Raw genomic sequence first — 10,459 nt, 5'->3', positions numbered from 1 at the left:
GCTTTGGAGCCTGTCCTGGAACTAGCTCTTGTAGACCAGGCTGGTCTCGAACTCACAGAGATCCACCTGCCTCTGCCTCCCAAGTGCTGGGATTAAAGACGTGCGCCACCACCGCCCGGCTTATGGGGACACTTCTGAATGTGTGTGTGTGCATGTGTGTAAACATGGGAACACCGAGCGTGTGTATATGCGTGTATGTAATCGTGGGACTAACACTGGGTGAGTGTGTGCATAAATATGTGAGAATAACTCTGTATGTGTGAAAACAAATGGGAGCAGCTCTGGACGTGTGTGAGTCGGGGTATCACTCTGGGCCCCAAAACCTTTCATGATTTTGATCTTATTTCTACAAATTTCTTCACCTGTCTGGACAGGTGATATTCTTAAAACAAAAGATCTTCATTATTAAATTCTTCCTTCCCATCATTCCTCCCGCTCCTCCTTGTTCTTCCTCTCCGCTAATCCTGTTACATTTGTGCTTATTCCCGCTGGTCTTTCTCTCTCTTTCATACAAAACCTTTGACACTATGGTTGTACCTATATATAAATTGATGTTGCACACTTTCACACTCTTATAAACATTTTCATTTTCTTGTTTTTCTTTATCTTTTTGGAGACAGGGCCTCACTATATAACCCTGGCTGGCCTGAAATTTTCAATATAGACCAGGCTGGCATTGGACAGAACTCTGCTTACCTCTCTTTGCCTCCCGGATGCTGGGATTAGACATGTGCCACACACTCGGCTCTAGTTTTCATGGTTTTACGTAGGGGTCACAATTACCAGTTTACTGCCTTTTCCCAGTTTATTCCTAAGTAGCTGCTAACTGATGTTATAAAGCTTCGCCCCCCCCCCTTATTTACTTAAATAGTACAGCAGCAGAGAACTTAAGGCATCGATTTTGTTTTCCGTGGCTGTTTATTTTCCTAGGAGTAAATATTGGGGTGTAAGATGTGTTGTGTGGGGTGCTACAGACCACTCACACATAACCCTACTCCACTCCCTGGTGCCCACTTGCTGGGTGTTCACTAACTTTTTGGAGGTAACATAGCCTGCCCCAAACTAAAAGTTCCAGTTCGTTTCTTACTTGTAGTTCAATCTGAATGTTGAAGATCCCCGATGAGGCTTAGCCACACACATCTGTCACAGTAGCCACAGTATACAGGTACAGACAGGACTAGGCAGGCTTGTGCTGGAATCTTGACTCCGTCCATAAGTAGCTGGAAGACTTACATAATTAGAGACCATGATTCTTTAGTTTCTTTATCTACAAAATACATCTTTAAGAATTTCTCTTCTTTGTCTATCATATTTCAGTTTGTTTAAAATTAAATTTTCTGAAAAACCAAAAAAAAGAATAAAATTAAATTTTCATATTCTTTTTTTTTTTTACCTACTTGGGGTTGGGCAATGATTTCATACAGTTAAGGGGTGATCTTTTTATTTTTTAGTTGAAAATATAGCTTTTATTTGACCATATCCAAGGTAAACACCTCCCCATTATGAGAATGCCTCTCCCCACAACTCTATAGTATTTTATTCTCAGATAAATTCATTAATTCTTTCAGAGTGTGTGTGTGGTCTCAGGGATGAAGCCCAGGGCCTTGAGCATGCAAGGTGTGAATTCGACCTTGGAGCCACACCTCCAGCTCTTGAGAATGTGATGTGGAAACAGGCACTTTGGTACACTATCCATGCAATCCTCCAGCAACCCTGAAGAATATTTACATATTTGAATGTTTAACAAGCATGCTAAAGTTTGATGGAGGAAGGTCATTGGTAATAAACAAACTGCCTTGGCCCATTTTGATAGGCCATCCCTTAGGTGGGTGGAGTAGGCAGAACAGAATGCTGGGAGGAAGAGGAAGTGAGCTCAGAGGCCATGCTCCCCTCTCCCCGGCAGACACCATGAAGCAAGCTGCCAGGTCAGAAATGCTGAATCTTTCCCGGTAAGACTGATGCTACACAGATTATTAGAGATGGGTTGATCGGGATATGAGAATTAGCCTGTAAGGGCTAGAGTTAATGGGCCAGGCAGTGTTTAAAAGAATACAGTTTCTGTGTCATTATTTCGGGTATAAAGCCAGCCGTGTGGGCGGCCGGGCACCAGGAACATAGCCCACCACTCCAATTACAACAAAGGTTGTATATCTGCTCGTGGCAGAGCCAGGGTGTGAACCCCGCTGCTTTCCGTTTTCCCCATAGGCTCTGATGTTATTAGTTTTTACTCTTTACTCTTTTGGGGGCCCACAACCCAGCTCCCAAATAAATTGCATGGAGTCTTATTGTTTCTTATGATGCCCAGTCTTAGCTTGGCTTGTTTCTAGCCAGCTGTTCTTAAATTCTTCCATCTACCTTTTGCCCCTGGGCTTTTACCTTTTTCTATTTCTGTATATCTTAATTTCCTACTCTGTGACTGCTGTGTTGTTGGGTGGCTGGCCCTTTGATTCCTCCTCTCCTCCGTTTCTCCCCCCCTTCTTTCTCTCTTTTCTATTCTCTCTGCTTGTCGGCCCCACGTTTTTCTTTCTCCTGCCTTGTTATCGGCCACTGAGCGCTTTGCTAGACCACCAGGTGTTTTAGGCAGGCAAAGTAACAAAGCTTCACAGAGTGAAACAAATGCAACATAAAAGAAGGCAACACATCTTTGCATCTTTGCACAAATATCCCACAGCATAAAAGAATGTAACACATCTTCAAATAAGGTTCCACAACACTCTCACCTTTGGATTTAGAAAATACAGAATCTTTGTGATTCTGGGACTCAAACCAAGCACCTTGAACACACTATGCAGGTGCCTTACCAGTGAGTGGCATCCCAGCCCTTCAGAATCCCATTACAATGTAGAGACATAGATGTACTGTGAAGGATCAGAATACGTCTTTCCTCATTACAACATCGGGATGTAGAAATACCGCAGAGGAGACTGTTCTGTTGGGGCCGTCTAACTGCTTGAGATGATAACAGCCCCTTTGGCATGCAGGTGCTGAGTGACGGAGGCTTTCATGTCTTGTCTGTGGACTACAGAGGTATGTGTTGAGAACAGTGTACAAAGATGTGACGGGGACAGAAGGCTTTTGATGACTCCTCGGTTCGGAGGGCGTGATGCTGTGTTCGCCTCTTCTCGCTGCCAGGCTTCGGGGATTCTACGGGGACACCCACTGAGGAGGGGCTAACCACAGACGCCATTTGTGTCTACGAATGGGCCAAGGCGAGAAGTGGTAGGACCCCTGTGTGCCTGTGGGGCCACTCTCTGGGTACAGGGTAAGTGGGAGCCCAACCGTTGTCCTCTGGTGGGTCTTTGTGTCTTCAAAGGCACAGCAAACAGGAAAGGGAAGCTGAACTGGAATACCTCGGTTCCGTAGTCTCTCTCCCTCCAGAAATGCTAAGAGAGCCTCCCTGACAAGCTGCCTGCTTTCGAGGCATGGCAAGTCTTTTAAACTCCCTAGATAATCAAGAAGTCAACAGCTATTCTGGAATAATCCATGGCAGCATTAAAAAGAAAGACCCTTAAATCAGGATCTATGACACCCTTTGAAATTCTGTGCCAAATTATGTGTCGGTCTGGATTTTCGAGGCAGAGAGCCCAGAGCTTTTCATCAATTGCTGGTTCTGGGTTGTTGAGGCTGCAGTGTCCACTGGACTGCCGTGTTTCACGCGCACACTGTCCGTGTCCACTGGACGGCCGTGTTTCACACGCACACTGCCTGTGTCTAGTGGGCTGCCGTGTTTCACACGCACACTGCCTGTGTCTAGTGGGCTGCCGTGTTTCACGCGCACACTGTCCCTGTCCACTCGACTGCCTTGTTTCTCATGCACACTGTTACTATTTTACAGAGTTGCAACAAATGCAGCCAGAGCATTAGAGGCGAAAGGTAATGTAAAATTCTTAAATAGCAGATTTTGGGCTTGAGGTAGAAAAATACAAAGTCAGGAGGTTCTGTGAAATTTGTGTACATACTGACCACGGACCCGAAGAGTCCCCTAATTTTGAAGGATTTTTTTAGCAGTGTAACTGCTGCTTTCCTGGGCTGTGAAATGAAGAATAAACACTAAGAAAAAGGTTACAATTACTAGACTGGGCACGGCAGCACACACACCCATAATCCCAATGCTCAGGGGCTTGAGGCAGGAAGACCCTAAGCTTGAAGGTAGCAGGTCTCAGTCTCAAAGAGTCCTCCTCCATATATTATGCTAATTTAAATCATAGATAGAAAAATAATATACTCTGAGGATAACAATAGCCACACTGCCCTCTGCAGCCTGTTTTCCATAATATTCGTATCAGTGTTGTTCAAGAGACCTGAGTGTAGTGTGTAGCAGATTTTGAGAATGTAGCTTACTTGCTTTCTAACTGATTTTATGAATTTAGGCTCTCTTTAAATAGATGTGAGTAAAGTACACATGTTTGCATGTACATACTCACTCATGTGAACATGCGCGCACGCACACACACACATTCTCAATCCCTACCCCAAGACTGTCCCCCAGCTGTGGTGTGGGCTTCAAGAGCTAGCATATGAAAAAACTTCACAAATGGTTTGAATGTAGGCAGTTCATGTCTAGGGCCCCGAGGACCCCTTAGGGAAGGTGGTATCTTGGTGGGTGAAGAGGAGAGCTAGGCATTTGTCTTCAGTTGTTTTTATTTTCTAGGGTGCCCAGTTGATGCCATCGTCCTAGAAGCTCCGTTTACCAACATGTGGGTGGCGAGTATCAACTACCCTCTGCTGAAGGTGAGTCTCCTGCTTCTCTTACCCCGTGCCAATGCGTAGGCTGTTCCCATACCCAGGTGTTTATAAATGTGGCTCGTTGTTTAAAGGAGTTTTGTATGTTCGGAGTTGTTCTAGTCTTGGTCCATTTACCACTGAAGGCACAAGGGCTTCTTCTCACAGAGGAGCAGTTAAGTGAAAGATTCCTCCCCCCAAATTAACTATATATATATTTATTTTAGTGCATGCATTACTGAAGCTAGCACACATTAAAACTGATTAGAAATAGATTGCTTTTAAATTAAAAATAAAATTTTATACATTGATTTCAGCTCTATGAATACCAACCGTATCTCTTACATTATTTTATCATAAGGAAGTAACTAGAGAAAATACTTTTTACAGAGTACTCCAGATATGGACAGTCTTCTCAAGAGAGTAAAGCATAAAGATGAGTTTTAAAAATCTGTTGTTCTGCCAGGCGGTGGTGGCTCACGCCTTTAATCCCAGCACTCGGGAGGCAGAGGCAGGCGGATCTCTGTGAGTTCGAGGCCAGCCTGGTCTACTAGAGCTAGTTCCAGGACAGGAACCAAAAGCTATGGAGAAACCCTGTCTCGAAAATACAAAAAAAAAAAAAATCTATTGTTCTGCTGTGCACATTATCCTAGCATTATTATGATTTGTTATCTTTTTTGAGGTAGGGTTCATTTTATAGCTCAGGCTGTACTTGAACTCACACCAAGTAGCACAGGCTAGCTAGCTTTCGACCAATGACAGCCCTTTACCTCATGACATTGGTAATCACATCTGACCCAATATCCTAATTTTTGTTGTTGTTGTTGTTTTTTTGAGACAGGGTTTCTCTGTAGCTTTTTGGAGCCTGTTCTGGAACTAGTTCTTTTAGACTAGGCTAGCCTCAAACTCACAGAGATCCACTGGTTGCTGGGATTAAAGGCGTGCGCCACTACTGCCCAGCCCAATACCCTAATTTCACATGCTTTTCCGGTCCTAATTTTCAATTGTTTATGGTCTCGTGCCCACGATGAAGGTTAGCAAATGAGGGACTAACGGGAATTTGAGGAAAGGAAAAGGTTTCAGAGGAGATACAGGCACAAATGTTAAATTATTTGATGCTCTAAGGCATCATAGGGACATTTTAATCTGTTTATTTCTGAAATATTTTGTACCATAAGCCATCACAGAATTTCCTGAAGTTTGCTTCAGTGTTTTCAGGGCAGCCACATCTCTGTATTTCTTTGTAGCGATGCTACCTATGATGTGTCTCTAGGAGTGTGCTTTTGTTTGAGCTCCTTTATACATAGCTTAATTTCATAGGTTACGTTCTACTTCCTTTTCTCCCCTAACAACATACTTATGAGATTTTATTCTGGTCATTTCCATTGCTATATGGTATTCAGTTATAATGGGCAAACTGCTATTTATAGGTCCATCATGTTACCTATAGGCATTTACCCGCGTATCTCCCCCAACTGTGTAAGCATCATGAGTGTATCACAGGTTAGTCCTTGTGTTTGTCTAACTCTCTAGTTTTGATTTGCATTTCTCTGCTGAGTAATGAGATTCGGCATTGGTACATGTTCATTGGCCATCTGGATATACCATCTCTTATGAACTTCTTCATGTCTTTCTTCCATTTTTGAATTGAGCTTTATCTTACTTGTGGAAGCTCTTCATAGCTGCTAGCATGAGTCGTTAGGAAATTGTATTGCAGGTAGATTACAGTATTTTGCTGGGCATTTTTTTTTCTCCCATGAAGAAATCTTCCTAAACTTAATGTGGAACAATTCACCAATGTGTTTTGAAGTATATGCTTTTGTGTTTTGTAGAAGAAAATTCTGCTTGCCCAAGTTTATGCAGACATTTTTTCTATGCCCTTTTCTAGAAATCACTTAAGGTACCCCCGGGGATATCTGCATAAAAAGAGCCATTCCACCTTCAGGAAAGATTTATTGAACATCTATTATACACCAGGAAGTCGTCTAGATTTTGAGGGTAACAGCAGGAAAGAGAAATGTCTGTGCACCCCACCCTCACCAATGTAGAACTTATATCCTTGCAGGAGAAGCAGAAAACCAGTCCCAATAAGAGAATTCTGACTAGGGGTGACTTGGGGTGACTTGGGGTGATGCTGTGTCGTAGGGAATGGTGAAGGCAAGACTTTGTAGCTGGCAACGAAAAACCTCTATAGAAAGTGTCCTGAAAACATACATACAAGTAACATTACACAGACTGAAAGATTATATTTAGGAATATATATATCATTTATATATTTAGCATTATATATACACATATATGCATATATGTGTGTAATAATACATACATATATACATGTGTACGTACATACATATGGTACATGCATGAAATAACAAATAGTGAAAAAAAAAGAGGCCATGACTTTGAAGGAGTGGTGGGTTTATAGCAAGAATTGGAGGGAAGAAAGGGAAAGGAGACATTTTAATAAGCTATAATCTCAAAAAATGTGAAAGGAAAGAGTCACCTTAGCTCAGATCCACTGAGACAAAAATCTAGAGGTCTGTGGCTGAGAGAAAAGCAAAAGGAAGGATGTTCTGATGGAGTTTATAATATTCTAGCAGCAGAAGGCAGCCAAGTCAGACTTAGGGGTTTAGCAACAAAAGGTTAGGAGCAGAGGCCACTACCGAACTCTACAGGGCCTCGAAGGCCAAGGTGGCATGTCCTTTGGCTTAATCCTAGCATCCATGGAGGGTGCTAGGATAAACAGTTCTAGGGTCTGATTTACAGGGGCTGGGGTGGAAGTGGAGCTGAACAGGTGCAGGAAGGTGGGAGGAGGGTGCTGTGTCTGTGCAGGACTTTTTGTCCTCTGCTCCATGTTTTCAGTTAGAACATTCCAGCTAGGGCTTATGAGCCAGTTATGTGATGACATGATCACAGTATTGATAGGCAGACTCAGCTCCTACTCTGCTTACCACAGATTGCGTGTGTAGAATGCCAGTTGGCGTATTTGGGGTCCTGTGGTCACTGTCAAAATCTGAAATGTTTTTCTAAAGCATCACAGTAACAAATCACTTTCACCATTTAGAGTGTTTGAATCCTCTCAAACCAATTACCTGCATATCAAACACCCTCACCAGAACTGGTCTAACCTGAATGCCGCTTCCTAAACAAACTAGTTAGTTAGGTCTGCTTGCGTTAGAAGCACATTTTAGATTTTGCATATTACCGCTATTTTGTGAGCAGAGGCATAAGAGCTTGACTGTCACGTGTATTTGAAAGGAAGTAATATAGGAGGAAATTACAACCAAATATTAACAGTGATTATCTTTGATGACTGACATGTGGCTTGTTTCTCTGCTCATTTCCGCTTCCCCCCTCCAAACTCTTCCATTCCAGGAAACACTTTTGAAGATCCAAACTTGCTTTTTAAAGTTTAGTGTGGCCAAAGAGTGGCTACTCTGTTACTCTTTAGGGCTCAGAATGAGAGGATGTAACAAGTTGTGTGCCTGCTCGGGAAAGTTGTTCCCAGACCTTGTTCCTAGACAGCTGTCCGACAAGCTTTAACGTCTTTGGTTCTTCTTTTTTAAAAATAGATTTGCCAGAAGCTACCGAGATGTTTAAGCACTCTTATGGATGCCTTTAAAGAGGACAAGATCGTCTTCCCTAACGATGAAAAGTAAGCCAACCAAGATGCTTGCTCTCACTCGAGTAACCACCATGGCGGACTAGAGGAGAACTCTGGATTTTATGCCAGTTCTAGGATGTGGGTGCTAGATCTGGAGCAGGGTTGCTACACATTTTAGGGTCTGCTGTTCATCCCGTCTGTGTCAATGCTTTCTCCAGTCCAGTATTTTCTCTGACATTGTAAAGATGCATCTTTATGAGCCCTGTGAAGGGCTGCTAGGGCCAAGCCTATCAGTCTATGGGGGGGGGGGGGGATCCCTGGCTGCATAAGGAGTCCCTGACTCTATGGGGTATGTCTGACTATAAGGGAGTCTCTGACTGTATGGGTGATCCCTGAGTGCATGGGGGGGGGACATTCCTGACTGTATGAGGGATTCCTGAATGTATGGGGGAATCCCTGACTATATGGGGGAATCCCTAACTGTATGGGGAAATCCTGGCTGTATAGGGAGTCTCTGACTGCATGGGAGATCCCCACCTTCACGGGGGTCCCTGACTGCTAGCTCTTATTCCCCATGTATCCCAAATCTAGGTAAAACCAGCCAGTAGACCCAGCAATAGATATCATGATTAGAAATAATATAAGAATGCTTCCAAATAGGCAGCTGTTAGTACACCCTTGTTCCTATTTCGGCACACGAGGAAAGCTAGCATTCTGAGCAGTAACCTCTAGTGATGGATTTGGAAGGATACGGAAGCATCTGAGCAAGCTCTGAGAGGGGAAGTTTTTCTGCACGCCTGCGACATTTGTATTGCCACACTGGGCTGCCCAGGCGGTAAATCACACCTGGGACCAACATCCACACCCTACTTTTATGGGGAGGAATAAATTAATTGATACAAGATGGCCCCAGGTTCTGTGGCAGATTTTGTTATTTTTGAGTTATCTTGTTTTGCAGACTTAAAAAAAATTGATTTCAGTCTTATGTGTAGGTACTTTGTGCACCATGCATGTACAACCCAAAGAGGCCAGAAGAGGACGCCAGGCCCCCTGGGACTGGAGTTACAGTTGTGAGCTGTTACAGGCGTCAGCTGGAAGAAGCCAGTGATCTTATCCACGGGGCTATCTCCCTGTCTTGTAGACTTTTAATTAAAATACTCCAGGCATTACACAATGAAGTATAATAAAGAAAAAGATAAGGTCTACTAATGCCATGCAAATCCATTATTTCAATGTGTATTTTCTTCAGTATTATTAAAGTCCACATAGAAGTGAATTAATTATTAATTCAATTCAATAGCGTGAACAAATCAAACAGAGGGAAACATGGCTGGGGATAAAGCAGTTACCAGGTGAAGTTCTGCACACAAAATGCTGTGACTCGTTGGAAGATTTTATTTCTTGTGCTTTGGGCGAGCGTCACGCATGACTAACATGGTAACTTAAAAGCTCAGGTTGAATGCTTAAACTGGGTGCTCTTCTCCCATCTGCTCCCAGTGTGAAGTTCCTGTCCTCCCCGCTTCTCATCTTGCATGGAGAAGACGACAGGACAGTGCCTCTGGAGTACGGGAAGCAGGTAACGCGAGAGTTCCGCCAGTTCTCCATCTGGCTGGCCTTCGATCAGAGGTTCAAGGTCTCTGACATTATAGGGGATGTTCTGCACTCCCAGAGTCCTGCTCCCCGATCTATACAGTGTCAGTGCCCTTGGCTGGCTGCTTAGTCTGGAGGAGTTCTGGGGTAGGGGTAGACTTCTGTGGCTGAGTGGGACACTGTGTTACCTCTAACAAACTGTGCTGGAGTGGGACCTTTGGGCCTTTGCAGTAAGGTGCGAGAGGAAGAATGGGCTCATCAGTATTTTCTATTAGTCATGGGCATTCTGGTCCTCAGTTATAGAAACAGTCAGTGGAGGACCTTGGGGGGCCCCTAGGGTCTGACTTGATGAGAGACTCCCCAAGTTCCTTTCCCTTTTGGGAAGTCAGACTTGGAGATTTGTGGCTGGGTCTCACCGTCTTTGACTAGACCTGTGTCTGGGTCTCATCGCCTTTGACTAGATCTATGGCTGGGTCTCTTGGCCTTTGACTAGATCTATGGCTGGGTCTCACGGCCTTTGACTAGATCTATGGCTGGGTCTCA

The 10,459-nt window shown here is 43.8% G+C and overlaps 1 protein-coding gene across 2 annotated transcripts in view; it reads left to right on the top strand.

The window, feature by feature from the left end:
- Abhd12b (abhydrolase domain containing 12B) overlaps window positions 1–10,459 on the top strand; it is a 25,777-nt gene that overhangs the window by 13,343 nt on the left and 1,975 nt on the right. For both annotated transcript variants that reach the window (XM_005343202.2, XM_005343201.2), the window contains 6 exons: window positions 2,982–3,027; window positions 3,133–3,262; window positions 3,836–3,873; window positions 4,652–4,731; window positions 8,295–8,377; window positions 9,824–9,902. In XM_005343202.2, the coding sequence (XP_005343259.1) occupies window positions 2,982–3,027; window positions 3,133–3,262; window positions 3,836–3,873; window positions 4,652–4,731; window positions 8,295–8,377; window positions 9,824–9,902 (456 nt within the window). The remainder of the gene's footprint in view (window positions 1–2,981; window positions 3,028–3,132; window positions 3,263–3,835; window positions 3,874–4,651; window positions 4,732–8,294; window positions 8,378–9,823; window positions 9,903–10,459) is intronic.

This window comes from Microtus ochrogaster, chromosome 1, assembly GCF_000317375.1.
Source record: "Microtus ochrogaster isolate Prairie Vole_2 chromosome 1, MicOch1.0, whole genome shotgun sequence".
NCBI lineage: Eukaryota > Metazoa > Chordata > Mammalia > Rodentia > Cricetidae > Microtus > Microtus ochrogaster.
This window is presented reverse-complemented; position numbering and strand designations above follow the sequence as displayed.